General features: G+C 36.5%; 1 protein-coding gene and 1 long non-coding RNA gene across 6 annotated transcripts in view; one reads left to right on the forward strand and one right to left on the reverse strand.

Moving 5' to 3' along the window:
* LBHD2 (LBH domain containing 2) overlaps nucleotides 1-19,902 on the forward strand; it is a 56,561-nt gene extending 36,659 nt beyond the window's left edge. For 3 of the 4 annotated variants that reach the window (XM_087952208.1, XM_087952207.1, XM_026680180.2), the window contains exons 2-5: nucleotides 4,560-4,665; nucleotides 7,341-7,428; nucleotides 13,900-14,095; nucleotides 14,567-19,902. In XM_087952208.1, coding sequence (XP_087808334.1) covers nucleotides 7,342-7,428; nucleotides 13,900-14,095; nucleotides 14,567-14,634 — 351 coding nt within the window. In that variant the 5' untranslated portion in view covers nucleotides 4,560-4,665; nucleotide 7,341 and the 3' untranslated portion in view covers nucleotides 14,635-19,902. Of the gene's footprint in view, nucleotides 1-1,852; nucleotides 1,928-4,559; nucleotides 4,666-7,340; nucleotides 7,429-13,899; nucleotides 14,096-14,566 lie in introns of those variants that run through there. The other variant, XM_087952206.1, reaches the window with a different exon arrangement.
* Nucleotides 1-20,018, reverse strand: part of LOC148133481 (uncharacterized) — a 278,397-nt gene that overhangs the window by 67,040 nt on the left and 191,339 nt on the right. The gene's annotated exons all lie outside the window — the stretch shown is intronic.

A 20,018-nucleotide genomic window follows, 5' to 3' on the forward strand; every position in this document is an offset into this window, starting at 1 on the left:
AGTGGTGCAAATGGGTGTGGAGCCTTCTTGGAACTGTTGAAAGGACTGTGTTGTAGATTGGAGATAGATATCTCTCCCCCTCTGTAAACTTAATGACACTGTAAAAAAATGCAAATGACCAGCTATCTGCAAGGAGTATAACTCCTTCCATTTCCCACCATCCAGTCAGAGCCGAAGTAGCTTCTTGGATAAGAGGTCAAACATCTTCAAAGAAAAACCAGAAAGTCCAGTTGCCTCTTGAAAAAGCACCTTTGGGCTACCATGACCTGGATGACTGAGAACCTCCACAGACATTTCCTGGATGTAATGAAATGGAAAGTAGAGAGAGCCAGTTATCTGGGTTTAAAAAAAAAAAGCCTTGGATTTCTATTCACCCCATGAGATTGCAATTGATGGTTTAAATACTTTCTTCCAACTGTATTATTCTATGAAATCATATTCCACCATTAAGATGGCAGGGATGTCTTTAATTATTTTACCTAACCTAAAAATGTGATATAGGAAGAAATTGTGGTAACATTGCTCTCTCTTGTTTTGAGTTCCTTGGCAGTAAGGTTGAATATGCTGTTATATATGACTGTTGTCCACATTCAGAAAGTCATAAAAATTCCAGATATGTGGCTTTTTTGCTCCTAGAGTTGCCTTTTTTTCTCCCAAATCAGAAAATCTTTGATGGTAAAAATTTAGCCAATTTCAAGGTCCAGCTTTTTTTATTCAGATTGGACAAAATGAAGAACGTTGATTAATTGAAATTTTTCTATTGGTGCAAATCTTAGTTTAGTTTTAATATATTAAAAGCTGTTTAAAGTAAACATTAAATTGCTTATTGTTTAAATTCACTCTATCATCTATCTGTCTGTCTGTCTGTTTCTATCTATCTATCTATCTATCTATCTATCTATCTATCAATCATCTAAGACAATGGAATTTGTAATAGGGATAAAATGTCTCTTCCTGTCTATCATAATCCACTGAACAAGACACTGGAATAGCTTTCCATTTATTTAGAGTAAAATAGATCACACAAAGTCACTGGGAGTCAGGCAACATAAAAATTATTATTAGAAAGCAGAAAAGTGAAGAAACCAAGTTATAGAGGCACATACCATAATTGTATGTGTTTGAAGTTTTTAGCATTTCCCTCCACCCTGAGATTCTTCAAATATTTACATGGGAGTCTTTTCTAATCTTACCTGGATACTGTATGTCAAGGATAAGAGCTGCAGTGGCACAGTGGTTAGAATGCAGTACTGCAGACTACCTGCTGACTGCCAACTGACTGCAATGTGGCAGTTCGAATCACACCAGGCTCAAGATTAACTCAGCCTTCCACCCTTCCGAGGTGGGTAAAATGAGGACCCAGTTTGTTGGGGGCAATATGCTGACTCTGTAAACCACTTAGAGAGGACTGTAAAGCACTGTGAAGCGGTATATAAGTCTAAGTGCTATTGCTATTAATCTTTTGACTGGCTCTGAACTACATTCCTTTTTTTAAAAAAAAACATTCTACAAAACAGGAACTGTCCAAGGCATAAGACAAGTGGAAACATAAGCACCAGGCAAGTGATTGTATGAAATAGAGTTGCTGTTGTTGGTTTTCCTTATTGGTTCTGGGATAATCTGACCAATATTTAATATTTACTAGTATCAGTGTGTGCAAGTTTCAATTATTGCTCCAAAGTTACAAACTCTCAGCGGGATATGCTACAAGTCACACCCCCTTCAGTAAAGCAATTGGTAGGATATTATACAAAGCTATATACACATTCTATAGAGAGGAATTATTAGCTTGAGGCATCTAAGCTGTGAGTCAGGCTAGTGATGATTTGTCACAGATACCAAAGGATCAAATATTCTTGGAATTGAGAACAGCACTTCAAGTGATATTATGAATGACTAACTTGTGGCAAGCAAGGTAATGCTGAAGGTAATCATATATTTTATTCTCCATTAAAAAGCCACTGTATACAGTTAGCTGAATCTATTGTTAAAGCTTTTTCTGGAATAGATCTTTCTATCCTGATAGCAGGAATGACTTCATAGTTGCAAAGCATGGAATAAACAAATAAAATGCAATGTCACATGATGTGATGATAGCTATTGTTTTAGGAATTAATTCATGGGGTTATAAAACTGCTGTAGCACTATGGCACTAAAAATGGGGGGAAACAACAGAATGACACTGCCTTTTTTGTTATGCTTGTGGTAGAACCTCAATGGACCACACTTGTACCCAGCACCATTTTCTTCTGTTCATATAGCAAAAGAAGAATTCATATACAAGTGATATGTTTCTACAGGAACTTTAAAATGCAGGAGTTACTGTAGATGAACTATAAGAATATAAACTCCAGGACAGCTCCATATTTTTGCTTAGAGTTTTGCATTGGTTCCACTGTACAAATATTATATTGGAGAAATATTGTATCTGGAAAAAAAGGTTTGGGTGATTACAGGAAGTCTTCAAAATGTTCTGATTAATTTGGAATCCAAGCTGTTGTCTTGAAATTTGGGAATTCAAATGCTGTTTTTCAGCCAGCCTGTTCACTCATCTGGACCCATGGTTCAGTCAGGGGGAAAATGTTGCAAACGAGTTCTCTAATTCCAATTAGCATTCTCATTGGTAAATTACAAGATCTCAGAAATACACATAACACAATAGAAAAGAACAATCTAAATATAGCTTGAAAAACTGAACATACAAATTTAAAAAAACAACAGAATAATATGTTGGCAAGTGAACCATATCACTTATATGAATTACATAGTACAGTATCTGGGTAAAATGCTAGATTATACATTTGCTCCAGTTAAGTAGGCATCTATGGGAGACAAATCCCAAGCAAAGAGTCTTAATTAATAGGTCTAACTTTGATTAAGCCAGCTTCCTATATTTAAAACTGTTTTATCTCAATAAAACCAGTATCATATTTTTTGTTGTTATGGATCTGTATAAAACTTGGCTTTTAAGCTTATATAAGAAGGGAAGTTGGAGAGGAGAAGGGAGAGAAGGAGGAAGGATGGAAGGAAATCCATACATTAAATCCTCTAGGCTATACAGTTTTATCTGGATAGTTTGGTCTATATTATAATAATTGTTTTTGCAATGGCTAAATTTTTGCTTCAAGAACAATGTAAGAGTTGTCTGGTTCAAGCATTTAAATGGATGTTAGTATCATGAACAGTGATTTAGAGTACAAAGAGATTTGCTATTCTTTTTAAACAATATATTTTATGATTCATCATTTGGACATTATATCTCAGCCTATTTTTATCATAAATAAAAGCAAATTGGACAGAGGAGGAAGAAGAAAAGGGTAAAATTGCCTAGAGATTTCTGATGACTCCTGGAACAGAATAAAAGCCAATTTTTATACAGATGCATAACAATTAATAGGATACTGCTTATGATTCTATGCTCTATATTCTATGAAAACAGAGTTGCCTTCTTATTACAGAGGTAATTGTGGAGCATTAGAATCTCTTTAATTGTAATGACCCAGGATCTTTTCAGAAAATTAGTATTGAAAGATAAGGGACATTTTTTCTCTAATTGTTATTTTTAAATGAAATCATTGCCTGATTAATCTACTATTCTGCATTATGACTGAAATGATTCCTAACTAGGAAGGTTTGTTAAACCTCTGTGGCTATGATCCAAGTTATGAAAGGCATACCGCTTGCACACTACTGCTATTCATTTCAGTAAAGACACCTTTTTCAACTCTAGAGAAATGGCTGTGGCTGGCATAAAATATTTTTGTTAGAGATTCCTTGAGTTGGGAAGGAGAGACTGTACCCTGTGTTGGACCCTGATGTTTGCTGTCTTTCATAACTTTTTAAGTCCTTTTACCAGTACAAACATTCCAGTGTGTGTATGTGTGTGTGTCTACAGCGACTTGTTTATTGGCCATTAATAAGCAACATGATAGCCAGAGGGTAACTGTGGTCAAATGGGCAGAGTGTTTCATCAAAATCTATTTGCCTGTCACTTTTCTCTTCAACAAGCTTCAAGTCCCCTATTATAAAAACATCAGTTGGAATCTGTAACCATGTTCCACTGCAAAAAAAGAAAGACACATTTGCCATTTTTGCAGCAAATCTAAGATGACCCCTGCATACTAAATAAAAAATATTTGACAAAGCAATAAGTCTTTCTTTCAGATAAATCTAGTAAACCTTCTGGGTCTCATATTATCCATAGTTATTGATCCTGAGTTGAAATAACAGTGAAAGTTACATAGGTTCAAGCTTTAGTCTCCCCCACAAAGTGGGTTGAATATTACATTTTGGGTATTCCTCAGAAAAAGAAACAGTGGCAGATTTCATGGTTACAGAAGGAAAGCCAGTCATCTTTGTAATCCCAGCAAGTGCATAGGTCTATCTACTATATATGCAAATTTCCCCTAAATTTTCTGTCGGAATTTTGTAGAATTTTCAGTGTGGAACTGCCTGCTTCCTCTCGTTCTCTTTTTTTATCTCAGGTTCATTATGCCCATTCTTTTAGCTTTGTCACTTCCACTGCATCCTCTGATTCATTCCAATATTGTCTTTTTCAGATGCTCTACGTGATTGACGCAATTGGCACAACACTTCCTTCCCACAGCGAACATTGGCAACAAGCATAGATTTTTCAGGAGACAAATCCATTCATGTCCTTAGAAGGTAAATGTAATCTGCATTTATGCCATTTTCTTCCCCTTATTTACCCCAGCTCAGATGCTTAGTTGTTAATGATGTACTCATCTGCCAGTTCCCACTTTTTGTCAAGAGGATGAAAGAAGCTTGCTCCTTAGATTTAGATCTAGGTTTTTACCCTCTTTAGGCTGCACTACATGCTGAGTGCATTACAAATGTAGTTTGTAGGAAAGAAAGGAACCTATTGACATACCACTTGTGCTAGTCTTTGTCAGTATGCAAGCAGGTTCATGAAAAAACGAAAGCATCTCAATCAATTCCTAAAATGAGTTCTAGATATTGCTGGCGTCTGGGTTGAACAAGCCAGTACATATTCCTGAATGAAAGATACTTCAGCAGGTTAGATTCCTTGGGCAAGTCCTGGTAGTTCATTCTGAATGGTCATATTGTGACATGCTTTTGAATGGAAAACTTAATGTACATCCAAGGCAGTTTATATCATACATTGCTTCCATATTTTTGGAGGGGAAACTTGATGCCTGTCTTTGATAGTCATTTGTGCAACAATAATTTGGCATGTCTGGGTTTTTTTTAATGGAAAATTGTGCTGAACCTTCAGTGAATAACTATAGTCAGTGGTTTCTGTGAAAGTAAAAGGCAAGGCTCCAAGCTGACAGCAATCTAGTTTCTATTATCCTTAAGACTGCATATATTGTCTTAAATCTCCCAATATATCTCCTAATTAAGAGGCTATGGAATAGCTATTTATGCCTTGCATCAACAAGCTGGCAACAGCTCTAACTTTTCAAATCACTGGTTCTAAAAAAAGGAAGAGAAGCAGTCATAGTCCTGCAGTGAATAAAGAAAAAAGTTCACTCTGAAAATAGGGGCTACATTGTCTTCCTTCATCATCACAGCTTCATTGTTATGGTTGCAAAATCTTTTCCAAGCTGGAACACAACTCCGGAGCAACAATAGCAGTAAATGGGCCAGAACAGCAAAAGTCATGATAGACATTTCTACGGACTGTCAAAACTGTGGCTTGATGACATGCCAGGCCTATGGCTCAGACTTTGGGAGATGGGCCAATGATCCGAAATGTCTTCAAACCAAAGCCCTTCTTGAGGAAGAAACAATTGGATGATGCCATCTTATAATGATCTGTATAACATTACATACTAAGTTTCCTATGTCCTCTTGTTGCTTCGCAACACAGATCCCTCAAATTCTAATGGAATTGATATTGAACAAGGACATCAGAATAGTTTCAATTCTCATTCTGTCCTGGTGACTGGCTGTTTAAAAAGAACAACCTAGTAACATGCTCTTAAAGCATTTAATATTGTTCAGCTGCATGGAAGAGCATCTGTGCATTTTTATAGTTATTTTATTTCTGCGCTATTAAGCTTCATGGTTAAGCTTCACTTGTTTCTGCAAATGTCATCTGCTCTTGCTCTCTACTCTTTCCTTGAGAAAGCACTGCAGTGTGGAATCAGGGTGGACGTTTCACCCATCCATTTCAATTGATTCTTGCCACCATACTTTCTGGTTTTTAGTTCATGCAAATGTCCAATTTCCCCTGTCACCTGGTGCCACAAAATCCATTCCCCTTAGAAGCAATTTACCGGGGAGCGGGTTAATGAACTAATTTCATCAGCCACAAAGGTGAGGCATTTCAACATATGTTATGTCATTTTATACATTTTCTCAGGCAGAGGATGTTAACTTTCTAATTATAGTGGTTATTTTCTTTAGGGACTAGTCTCAGTGCAAATGATTGAAGCAGGCAGCGTCTCATTGTAGGCTGCAATTTTGATTTGTTCTGGTTTGAAGTTTGTCCTTGGAAGTTTCAAAAGATCATTTAAAGCAGCAGAACACAGAATACAGAATATAGAAGTATAGGAATGGAAGAGACCTCAAAAGTCTTCCAGTCCAATCCCCAGCTCAAGGCAGGAGAGTGTGTGCCATTCCAGTCAAATGGTTGTCCAGTCTATTTTTTAAAACCTCCAGTGATGGAGCACTCACAACTCCAGGGGGACAAGCTATTTCACTGAATAATTTTTCTCACTGTCAGAAACATCCTCCTTCCTTCTAAGTTGGATCTCTCTTTAACAATCTTCCATTCTTTACTTCTTGTCCTGCCCTCTGGTGCTTTGGAGAATAAATCAGTCCTCTGTGACAGCCCCTCAAATACTGAAAGACAGCTATAATGTCCCCCCTAATCCTTCTGTTTAATAAGCTAGAACAGCCATTCATCCATTCATCATCATAATTTCACTTCCGTATCAGTTGTGTCAGCCTCATTTCTGCAACCTCAGAAAAAAACCAAAATATGTATTGAGACATAGGGAATTGCCATCCATTTTTTTCTGAGTTGTCTTTGGTTCAATGTCTCACTAATTTTTCTGACTTGATTTGAAGTAAGGAAGAGAGAAGAATCACTATTGATATGGAAAGATTTAACTTGAAAGTTGTGGTGCAAATAGCGCTGTTTTTTCTGCAAATTCATGAACACAGTTAAAAGAATCCAACTAATATGAATTATGCTGTTAATAGATGTACAGGTATAGTAGCTTGGTTAATTAATACCTAAGCCATGTTGTGCTTTGACTGGCTTGTGGATAAGAAAATTAAAATACATTATGAAACATTTGTCCTTTCTTAGATCTTTCATTTTAAATAGCCTGTTCTGATTTTTGCAGCATGACAGAGGTAATGAATACACGTGAACCTGTGATGGAAGAATTTACCTTGAGCCAACCTGAGGAAGAAGGAGGCACTTCCACTCAGGTAAGTGTATGTATGCAAATTGAATACAAAGCTACAAGTCAGACAAAATCAAACTGTCAGAACAATTTAGCTTCTTAGAATGAGACAGCACAAGATCATAGTATATAAAAATTGAAAACTGTATATTTTAATCTGAAGTGCAAGAAGGATTATAAGCTAGGTTTTGTTAATGACTATCATTTTGGTGAAGCTTGGAACTAAATTCCTTTTGAATATAATGGAAGGTGACAGTGTTTCACAAAACACAGTACTATCAAAGTTGCTTACCGAAACCCATTAGGTTTTACTTCAGTGAATCAAGTGACATATTTTAAAAAGTAGATTCAAGATCAAGGTACTAGACAGACAACATCTAGAATGTAGAAACCCATGAACAGCTACATGATTTGGAGTACCACTGGAAAATGGCGATACATACTAATCAAACAAGATTGCCTTTTTGATAACTTATCTCTATCTCTCTATGTAAGGGATGGGTAACCTCACAGTAAATTGTACTTCATTTTGGGGGAAACCATAGATGAGAAGTTGGGTGGGATTATGTAATACATGTGGGCAGATCAGGATGTTCTAATTTTCCCTATCTAGGAGGCGATGTTCATGTGCTTCCAACTTTAATAGGGCCAAAGATTTAAATGCAACTTTTGACAATTAAAGAATTTCCTTATTTACTTTCAATGCAATGCTCAGTATGGAAATACTGATCTCCTTTTGACTAAATGCCATTCTCTTTTATGTAACTTGGAACACAAAGTCCCCATAGATTCAAGATCCATTCTAAGGTTCTATAACATATTTTCCAGCAGAATATAGTTTTGAATGAAGAAATTAGACCCACTACATCATATACCATATTTAAAACAAGAAAAGCAATAATGTGGGAAATGGTAGTCTATAATGAACATAACCGTGTTATTTTTCCAACTTGGCCCAGAGGTTGCTGGGGTGACATCCTGTTTTTGTTCAGTCTAATGAAAATAAGGCAATCCACTTTGCACTGTATTTTCCTAATATGTTTGTATGTGACCCTTCAAAACCAAATTTTCACAGAGTAGCTTACAATGCACTGAAATAAAAAAATAAAATTGTGAACAATAATTAGAATATTGTACATAAGAGTAAATATATTTTAAATAAACACTAATATGCACTGTGTCAATTGTGTATCAATTTGAGATTTTATATTTGCAATGATTTATAACAACATGCCTTTGCCACAATTACTGTATTCCAGAGTAATATTTTTGCACAGTGTATTTTTGGAGAAGTGGCTTTTCGTTATAAATATGTATCTTTAGGGATGGCCTTGGGCAGAATCAGTTGTTATGTAAGTCTAGCCTACTTCAGGCTACAATTCTAAAATACCCACTCAAGACATTTGTAATTGGATAGCTTATATAACAAATTTACCTCTTCCTCTTTGCGGAATGTTTATGATTTAATGGAAAAAGTATGTGGAGATATTGAAAATTGACAAATAAAATAGACATCTGGATTTCTCCCTGCATAATTACACGAATGTGATAAGTTGACTGTATAAGAAAAGTACAGTCTAGAAGTACCCATAATTTGGGAATCTCCCTAAGTTTTGTGAATTTTCTTTGCAAGTTCTAGTGTATGTCTGATGTATTATCTATTCTTCGGTCACATACAATGTATAAGATTAAATAAAGATGAAATAATCTAAGGATTTGATAAAAGGTAAAAAATAAGTTGAAATAAGGATATGGCAGGGAATCAGTTTGGCCATTTTTATTGGAAAATAGGGAGATCTGCCTTGGGCAACTATTACTGATAAGAAATATATTAATTAATGTATACCATAGCATTGATAACAATTCCACGTCTCCGTACATGTTACATGAATTCTTTTTTACTTTTTTTCTATATTCATATTTGTTAAAATAAATGTTAGAAATAAGAGTATTGTTGACATTTACTGGTAATTCCATGAAGACCTACTAACTAGGAGATCTCAGGAGGCTTACAGCAAACATTTATTCTTCCATTACATGCTAAACATCCTATAGTACAGGGGTCCACAACCACCGGGCCGCGGACCGGTACCGGTCCGTGGAGCACTCTATACCGGGCCGCAAAGAAAATAAAATAAAATAAAAATGGCGGCTTTTCGCCTTCGGTGAATGCTGCTGGGATCAGGGATCAAGGACACAAATGAAAGAAGGGGAGGGAGGAAGCAACCAAAGCCTGTCCTGCTCTCCGGCTCAGCGGCTTCGGTTTCCTCCCGCCTCGTTCCTCTCTCAGTCGCTCTCTCGCTCCTCCACCAGCCCAGGAAGAAACTGCTTCAAAGAAGCCGGAGCTTTTCCTGTCGCCGCAGCTCCTCCGAGCGCCCGTTCACCCCCACCCGCCCGCCTGCGCGGTTCAATCCAGTGCTCCGTTCTGCCTGCCTGCCTGCCTTCGTTTCTGGTTGATTCAGAGCAGCTTCGGCTGAGAATAATAACTATTCGCCTCTTTTTATCAGCCGAAGCTGCTCCGAAACAACCAGAAACGCAGGCAGGCAGGCAGGCAGGCAGGCAGAACAGAGCACTGGATTGAACCGCGCGGGCGGCGGGGTGGGGTGAACGGGCGCTCGGAGGAGGTGCGGCGACAGGAAAGCACACCCGGCTTCTTTGAAGCAGTTTCTTCCTGGGCTGATGTTAGAGGTCCATCGTAGCTCTGAATGATCCCTAAACAAGGACTACAGGAGCTTCCTAGGGAAAACACACTGACTAAATGCTCCTCATCCAATTCCTGTTTTCACCAAACAGAGATAAGAGAAACATCTGCATGAAATTTTGTGGCTACACTGCTGGGCAAGACCTAGAACTAGAGAGACTGCAGTCAGGTGTCTTTAATGCTAGTTGTAGGGTAAAAATAAAGTTTTGGGAATGGAAAATAGAATCTCTCCCCCCCCCCGGCCGGTCCTTGAAAAAGTGTTTCTGCTTGAAACTGGTCCCTGGTACAAAAAAGGTTGGGGACCACTGCGTAAGAGATAGTAATGAAGATGTATTTGATGAAAACAATCAGAAGGCTTTGAGATTTACATTACAGTTTTCTGACATTTCCTTAAGCTTTTTTTTAACTCAGTAATTACCAGTAAATCTAAATATCTATAAAATATCTTCTAATACTTCCAACAATGGGACTTATATATCAACAGATGTATTATCTTTACAACTTTTCTCATTAAAATATATGAGGTTATAGAGGTGTCATGCAACCCTTAAAAATAACAACAGGCTAATCTGAATAGTTCTCTCAAAATTTCTCATTTTCCCCATCCTAAATTATTTTCTACATTAGTTGGTAAATTTGGCAAAAAAAATCATGGAAACCCATACCCATTTCCTTGTATGTTTTCCTAATATACATATTTTTGTCTAAGGTTTTTCCTTCCATATACCTTTTTGAAAGGTATATTTCATCCTTAAAATACTTTGTTTCTGTTCATTCTTCCTCAATATATACATTTTTACATGCATTCCTATTAAGAGTAATTCTTGTTATGACGTGGTATATTATGTTTTCTATAGTCATTTTATACCTGGGTGACTGAGAATTTTAGTCACAGCTTTAAATCTGGTGGTTAGACCGACCACATGTTTACACTGGCATGAATTTTAAAAATGCTTGATAAGTATTCAAATGCAGCAAATGAGGCACCCTCTGTGGATTAATGTGCACTCTCCAGATTGACCAATGAGGATGACAACAAGAAACAGAAACAGAAACAAAAGTAGACAGTGAAGTTCAGTGATTGAACAATTTTAAGACCCCATGCCAGAGACCAAACGCCTGTTTGGTCATTTGTGCTTCCATTTGTAGTTACTTCAAGGGCTCATATATGCCTCATTCCTATCTATGTATTATAATTTCTGCTACTTCCCATTCAAAATGAAAAAGGTCTTCAGCAGTCCTGACATAAGCCTCAGATTAAAAATCAGGCTTGTCAGATTCTACATCTTTTCTATCCTCCTCTATGGAGTGGTGAGTTGGTCTCTGACAAAAAGCCACTTGGAAGGACGAGAAGTAATGTGAAATGTGGATTTATAGGCAGCTGTTATGTATAAATTGGATTGACAAAATCAGAAATGAGGAGGTGATATGCCACCTGGGAAAGGGAAGTCCAAGGGAAGTCATCAAAACCATGAAAAAGTGAAAGTATTTTGGACATGTGATGCGACACCCAGAAAAACACGGCATACTTCACTTAATCCTCCAAGGAAAGAGGGAAGGCAAATGAGGTCAAGGCAGAAGAACATCATGGCTTCAAAATCTAAGGGATTGGTTTGGACAAAACTCAGCAGCACTTTTTCGTGCAGCTGCTGATAAAAAATAGGATTGCCGACATGATCGCCAACGTCCGATGATGGATATGGCACAAGAAGAAGAAGAAGCCACTACCCAGTAGTACAAACCATGGTGGTGCAGTGGTTAGAACGCACTATTGCAAGCTAATTCTGTGTGTTAAAACAAAATGCCTGGGTCAGTCCTGCCTTGATTTGAACCTTAGGCAAGAATGATCCAAGACTCCATTTTTGAGAGAAAGGTGTCATTTTACTACAGTCAGGTGAAATATAGTAAAACAAAGCCATGCCTGAGATTCCCATGCCAATTCCCTAGTGAAAATCCCTTGTTTCCCACATCTGCCTTCCATTGGTCCCCTTGTGTCCTATCATATTCAAACCAGAGGTGGTATTCAGCAGGTTCTGACCAGTTCTGGAGAACTGGTAGCAGAATTTTTCAGTAGTTCAGAAAACCGGCAAATACCACCTCTGACTGGCGACTTTACAGTATCCTTCCCTTGCCACACCCACCAAGCCATGCCCACAGAACCAGTAGTAAAAAAAATTGAATCCCACCACTGATTCAAGCCATAAGTTTTCAGAATGGTTGTCCTTGGAATTCAGCTGCATTCTTCTTTTTGGCCAAGTGTCCTTGGCCAAGTGTATCTCTGGCCAGCACACAGCAGTTTGGAGAGTCTCCCCCTTCCCTCCCCCCCAAACTCCCCACTCCAGAGTTTATGGCAGGTTATCACTGAGCAAGATGAAAGCAGGAGAGAAGTGGCAGATGCCTCATCATAGACATTTATTTTATTTTTAAGTAAACTATTTTTAAATATTTTTTAAAATATATTTAAAAACCTCCATCCATGCTAAGGAACTGACAACTTGCCCTTATTAGGGATGTTAGCTAATCATTTCCTTGGGCTTTTTGAAATTAATTGAAAACCCATAAATATCTAGAAAATGTGCTTCCCTATTGCAAGTATTGGTAGAGTCTGTGCTGACTGGCAGTTGGTTCTGTATCTTTCTCTATCTGGCATCTAGCCTTTGAAATCCTCCATGTAAGGAGACTGAAACCAGATCTGGAGTCATTTATATGGAGATTGATCTGATGACACTTGTATTAAAAACCATCTTGTTCTCAAGTAACCGTGCTCGTTAATATTTGCAGTATAATTGCTCTCGTGGTTTCATAACCATTGTAATTGGTTAGAGTTGAGGCTGTCAGCTGCACTCATGCCAGATGATTAAATATTGGATATTTGTATTAAACAAATATTAACCATCAGAATGATAAGAGTGCAAATAGCAATATGTCACAATATTGTCCATTGTTTATAGCTGTGTCAATAAAGTACAAAAGGTGGGAGGTAAAGCTTCTTGGTTTGCCAGGACAAATGCTGCACTATTTCTTATTTCTATTGCCCAATGACATTGTATCAGACTGGCAAATGTTTGAGCTAAGAGGCCACAGCAGGAGGCAATGGGTATTGAAAGCCTAACTTCTTGTTTTTGGGGGGTGATACCAAGGAACCCATCTGTATGTTGCCTTCCTATTCTGTCAGTTTCAAATATTCCAACATGTTCTTCCCTGGGCTAAAGGGAAGAAGTGTCCCTTGGTTTGACAGAAAACAATCTTTTACTTGAATTCACCTTCAAAATGTTGCTTACCTTTAATTGGTTTTAATGTTCAGAATAGTTAAGATAATGAGTTTAAGGTGAAGTTTAAAGATAAATTGAGATAAATTGCATGATAAGAATTATTTCGGTAGCATTCCTTTCTGTCTTCCGGTGCATAAAATGGAAAATGCAAGTTCACAAGAAGCCCAAAGCAGATTATGAAGAGCATAGCAACTATCACCACCATTGCCCCATTATTGCCAGTGGAGAATTAATAATCAAAAGGATGCCACTAAAAATAAAATTACTAGTTTGTAATATGGATGTATCCATTTCCTCTAGAACTTTAGTTTAGCTTTCCTGGTTTATGAAAGTTATGTGTTGCAAGATTGTTCTAATTATTGCTATGGGATTTGATAGTTTTTCCTTTTTATAATCTTTAATGGCATTTTAAAACATTGAAACAGAGAACATCCATTTGCTCCTATAGATATTTTTTTTATACATGTCATTACAACCTGATCATCGTGATGAAAACAGTCAAATTCTTCATTGTACTTCATAGCCTTTTCCAGATGCCCATGAAAAGTATCCAAAACTGTCAAAGAGATTACCATCCATTGTGGTAGAGCCATCTGAGATGGGGGATGTTGAAAGTGGAGAGCTTCGTTGGCCGCCAGAGGATCTGAAATCAATGGAAGACAAGAAGGCTCTTGCTGCACAGAGATCCTGTGCTCAGCAACACCAGATGGACCTTGAAAGTATGAACATTTTAATTAACTTTTACTGGGGAAACATGTTAAAAAGAGTGTGACATTGCCTGTACTGGCACACCATAATAAAAAAAAAAATGTTGAACTAGTGTATTCTTATTCAAGAATACACCAGTTCAAGCATAGGCAGACCTGGTCTTCAAATCCCATTAGATCAGCCTAGTTCATGTTAAATGACAAGGGATAAGTGTAAGCTAAACATCTGGCCACCAAGCTACCTGTTTTTTTGACAGAGCACCATGATAGGGACAATCCTGGTCTCTTCCAAGACCGTGCACCCTTTCCTCCTCCAGTTTAACCTTTCAGAAATTTCAGCTTCCATTTACAATTATTCCAACCAATTGTATCATCTAGTATAATTATTTGAGATAAAGTAACTTCATATATCATGTGGCTTTAACAAGCTGTGGTTAGGTTAATCATAATTTCTCTAACACAGGAACAATTGTTTCTCTCCAGGTGCTGCACCACACCAAGACATAGGAGATAGTACAAAATCCAGTGAAAGCAGAACTGAGGATGACTAAGTAACTTCATTCAACAAACTGAAGCTGTGGTGGGACCCTCATTGGAAAGCTGGCACATTCCGAAGGCTTGTCAACATGCTCTATTTTAAAACCATAGAAGGTTTTAATTTTAGTTCTATTATTAGGTTAGTACACGGCAAGAAATTTAGGGGCTTTAGAACTGCTTCTTTTCAGGCTGGAATTCATATCATTTCAATTTCCTTTGAGGAAAAACAGAGCACATTAGGTAGTTCTTCCTGGTTCCTTTTATTAATGCCACAAAGGAAAAAATAGAAGCAAAACTATTCATATCAAACACCAAAAAAATTTTTTAATCAATTGCAATTAGCACTTGTAAGTGAAATTGCCTCTTAAAGATAAAAGAGCTATCTGGTATTGATACCAAGACACAGGGTTTGTTTGCCATAGAATATATTAAATCAATTAAACCTCTCTTGTTTTAGCCATTTAAAACTAGCACTGTGATATTATGGATAATAGATGTAATATAATGTCACCTTCTAACTTTGTACCTTTTTTTGTATAGAAATGCAAGTTTCACTTTTAAATCTGGATTAAATGGAGAATTTAGGACTGCCTTTTTGTGATGCACAGCAAGGATCTTTACTTATCCCTTATCTCTTTTTCTGTGCAAATTCCAGTGAACCAGCCTTTTATTAGCACTGTATTTGAGAGAAAATGAGTTAACATTTAAGGAATTCTTTACCAGTGTACATTTTGAATGGAAATAGCTGTTCATTATTTGTGAACCGTGTTAGTTTTGTGTAACTTCAGCCGCCTTTTCTATTGTTTTTGCAAACAGTTTGTGACCCAAATGCTAACCTGGTTTAACTGGCTTGTTTCGAAAGGGAAAAAGAGAACACTGCTTATGTCATGGCTGTTTTAGGACATTTCCAATGCATTTGTATATAGACTCTGCTGAAATGTTTATCTATAATTTTGGATCAAAGACTAGACAGAAATGGCCAGGACAGACGTAAGATGCATTTTCTATGTAATTAACGATGCCCCACAGACCATCTGCTTTCTATGGATTATTTAATCTATTGTAGGCTTTTGCGCAGGGAGATTCTTTAGTGGAACCTCACAGTAGCAGTGAATAGGCTAAACTGATATAGCAGTTATTCCCAAGAATGCTTCCCAATGCTTTAACTTCGATGTGGTCACCAAAATACAGCCTCCAGAATTGGATAGAAGTCATGACAAAGTGATATGATAAAGCAAAGAGATATTTGTATGGTGATTTCAAGATTAACTCTACTTGACTTGATTTTTGAATTTTGATGTCTTAGGGTCAGTTTTCACTATTTTAGCACAAAGAAAGTTTTCGTTCTGTAAGTAGTTACATTGAAATAAAGCTCTCCAGGGAGATAAGATACTAAAGTACATTTTATGTGTATGTGGTAATAATCAAAGCTCAACCTATTAAAACAATATTGGAAAGGGTGGGAATGATACATTTTCACTCATGACTGATATAAATAATCATTATTATTATGAGCATCAGCCTTAATGTGTTTGTACACCAGCTAAGGAAATTTGTAGAAGTATTCAATTTTTTAAATTTTGTTTTCTTAATATAGGAGTCCATGCTTTATTTTAAAAGTGTCTACCAATCTTAGATTAACAGATTGAAGTCTGTGTGGGCATAAAAAGTTCTAATAATTTCCCAAATTCTATTTATTACTTTCAAACAAGATTTGTTATTTATTGAAACTAGCAAAACAGCAGCTATCCATATGCCATGCTTAACATTAGGAAAAAGCTAAAATCCTGAGCGGGAGAAAAATGTTCTCCATACAAAAATTACAAGGATACCTATAGGAAGGGAGTCAAAAAAAAGTCAAGATGGCAGCCACAAACATGGAATTGAAGTGTCACCTGTGACACACATAAAAAAGAAGCAGGCTTTGATTGCAAGATTGTGGCAGCCATTTTGACATTTTTGTTTATTTTATTTATTGGCCAAATTTATATGGCTGCCTATCTCAGAAGTGGCTCTGACATACAACAGTCAAACAAAACAATGATATAAAATTATAATAATAAAACTATAAACAACCATTATTAAAATATGATTAAAAATTAAAATATGTAAATCACAAAGTACAGAGAGAGTCTAAATATAAACCACAATAGGGGAGCCATCTTAGAATGTCACTGGTTTCCTGGAACCCCACACCTGGTGAGACAACTTCTGGAATATCAACATGATGGAAGACATGCAAAACAGATGCTCTACATTTTTTTTCTTTAGATATGTAATCCTTATTGGTGAACCTTCTATCAGAGCTCACTGTGATCTCCTCATAGAAATCCTCCCCTTCCTCTATGTTGCTGCAATGAGTACTATATTATTCCAAAGAGCTTCACTCATAAATGCTAGGTAGTGGTGATTAAAGGAATAGAGTGTGTATGCCTGTGTGGTGTATTTGTGTGGGTGTGAATCACGTTATGAAAAGAAGGAGCTTTTTATACAAAATTAAGGATTGGTCTAGAAATATGTGTTTGTAGGAAATTATAGAGGTGGCCACAGAGAAGGAATGTGGCATTTAGCAAAACATGAATTTAGTCCCAGAAAGGAATAAAATGTTAGAAAGAAATTTAAACTAATTCTGCCTTAACTCCCTTTAGTATAAGAAAGGAAGGGAAAAACAATTTCAGCCTTTCAGGATTGATAGGTCAGGTCAGGAAACAGATACCACAAGAAATACTAGAATACTACTTGACTGGTATAGACTATAGTACAGTAGCCGGATCTTGAAAGCTTCTTCCTTTTCTGGGCTTCATTCGTGTTAACTAATTGAGGTGTTCCTTTTCCAAGGTCATCTCTGCAGCTCTCACCAGCATAACAGGAAAGATTTTATAGTAGTCTGTTCTTTAGAGGGATAAAGTAGCCTTTTGCTAAATTAAAACCTGTGAAATTTTATAAGGGGAACTCTATGTTTATGGAGTAAAACTGAAGCTTTTCCACTTATTCACTCACCCTACTTCTTCTATATCTCCCCACTTACAATGCTTGAAAAATAAAAATGAAAACAGGTACATATTCTCTCTTGTTCCATAAAACTGTCCTAAATGTATATCTACTATTTTCAAAAAGAGATAATTTAAATTTGATTATAAACTTCCACTGTTATGATTGCTCTTCACATCATATACCAGTCTCACTTCTAAAATGAGTAACAATTCCAAATTCTATTATAATGAATGAAACTGGTTGGGTTTGGTCCCAAAATGGGATTCGTAACCTTGAAATTTTCTTTTTAGGATCCTTTTCACTGCATGAGAATCACTACCGGTATAATGAAAAATATTTTAATAAGATTGTTCTATATATATATTATTAGTAATCAAATTTTAATAAATTTATTTAAAAACTTGAGCAATAGTCACAGTAAGGTAGAAGTATACAACTTTTTCTTAGACAAAGTAAGCAGTTTATGTAGAAAAGGTAATTCATTATTTTGGGCACCAGGTGGCTGGTACTGGTTCCATCATATAGGGTTAGAGAGGTTATGTCTCCAATATAGGACAAGGGAGTTAACCTGGTTTAATGGTTAATACATTAAAGTAGAAACCAAGAGTTCCACCTTAGGCACAAAGCCACCTTAAGCCAGTCACTCTCTCTCAGCCTTACCACTTCCAAAAAACCTTGCCAAGAAAACTGCAGGGACTTATCCGGGCAGTTACCAAGAACCAGCATTGACTAGAAGGCACAAAAATAAAATAAAATAATTAAAATGGATAGAATGTGTCCTGTTATGATGAACTTTATTTAAAAAAAAAAATTGAAGTCATAATCTTGTCACCAAGTGAACTTTTTGTTGACTGACTTAAAGTTAGCCCACTCCAGCTCTAGTGAAAAATAAAATCAAACTTAGAAGTCATAAACCCCATTCAGGTATCTAGCAATTATCTCTTACAGTCTGCCAGGTGCTTTGAATACAAATTGTGCAGAATATGGTAACTAACTTCAGAAGGATGGAAGGCTGAGTCAACTTTGAGCCTGACAAGATCAAACTGCTGGCAGTCAGCAGAATTAGCCTGCAATACTGCATTCTAACCACTGCGCCACCTGCTCCTATCTGATCCTTAGCTCAAATTAGGTTGTGAGCATGGTATTTCCAAGAAAATCCAGCAAGGTTTCACTCAAAAGTGAATATATGTAGGAATATATTCCAGTGGTTCTCAACAGGACTTAATGTAGTCTTGATAAAGAGCTGAATATATATTTCAGGATACTTTTCTTAAAAGCTGGATGACAATCCTCCAGCATTTTTCATCTGCCTCCTTTTATCTCCAAAGCCACCAGCATCATTTTAGAGCCCACATTCAGGCTATTGTGTATAGGCTCAGATTGCATTGTGCAGCTCTAAGTGTCTTCAAGGTGACACAATTTATACGGAATGCTAGGATATAGGCTGATACAATTAAATTGAATGGTGAGACATTTGGCACAGCAGAAGGAAGCATTTCTTTGTACAGTGCATAGTTAAGCTGCAGACTGCATGACTCAAAGATCTGGAAATGATGTTTAACTTGGACATATTTAAAAAAGGAATTAGACAAATTCATGGAGAACAGGGTAACAAATGTTGACTAATCATGATGGCTATATAATCATCAGAATCGGAGGCAGAGCATTTTTCAATACCAGTTGCTTAAGAGCATATATGAGAGGGTAATATTTTGTCCATGCCTTGATTGTGGATTAATCATAAACACCTCCATGGTTACTGTAGGAACATGCTTCTGATCAAGATAGACTGTTGGTTTGCTCCAGCTTCGCTTTTCTGATTGTATGCTAAATGTAAATGTTTTAATTACATTTTCTTAAGTAACATTTAATTTCAAGAGAGGTAAATTTTATAAATTAATGAGAAAGGAAAGTGAGAAAACTGTTTCAGGAATACAAATGTATTCAATGGTGCATAGCCCCATATATGACATTATTTTATCTGTGTATAACAGTATTGTCCTGCCTACTAAACTTAATTGATTGTTTCTGTATTTCCTTTGTTTTGGATGAAATGCTTTGTAGGAAGAGGGAAACACTCAGAATAGTTGGTCATATTTTTGTAGACTATTAAAAACAAGATATGGATAAAGGTTTTATGGAATATAATATATTGTTGGATTCTGCACCTTTGAAACTTTGATTTTTTTTGTAAATTGCCATCTATGTATAAATTCCAATAATGCTATGTCTTGCAGATGTAATTAAATCAATTAAAAGCCTACATGGACCTAATTTGGTAAGCTAATATATCAAATATTTATTTTAAATTGTGTTTTCCAATTTAACAAGCAAAGCTTCCTCTACCCTCAAAAGCTATATTGGTGAAAATATAAGAAACCTATAGCATTCCTGTAATAAAGGT

The sequence above is a fragment of the Notechis scutatus genome, chromosome 1 (genome assembly GCF_049901735.1).
Source record: "Notechis scutatus isolate UNSWTSFEM ecotype Mainland chromosome 1, rNotScu1.2, whole genome shotgun sequence".
Classification (NCBI taxonomy): Eukaryota; Metazoa; Chordata; class Lepidosauria; order Squamata; family Elapidae; genus Notechis; species Notechis scutatus.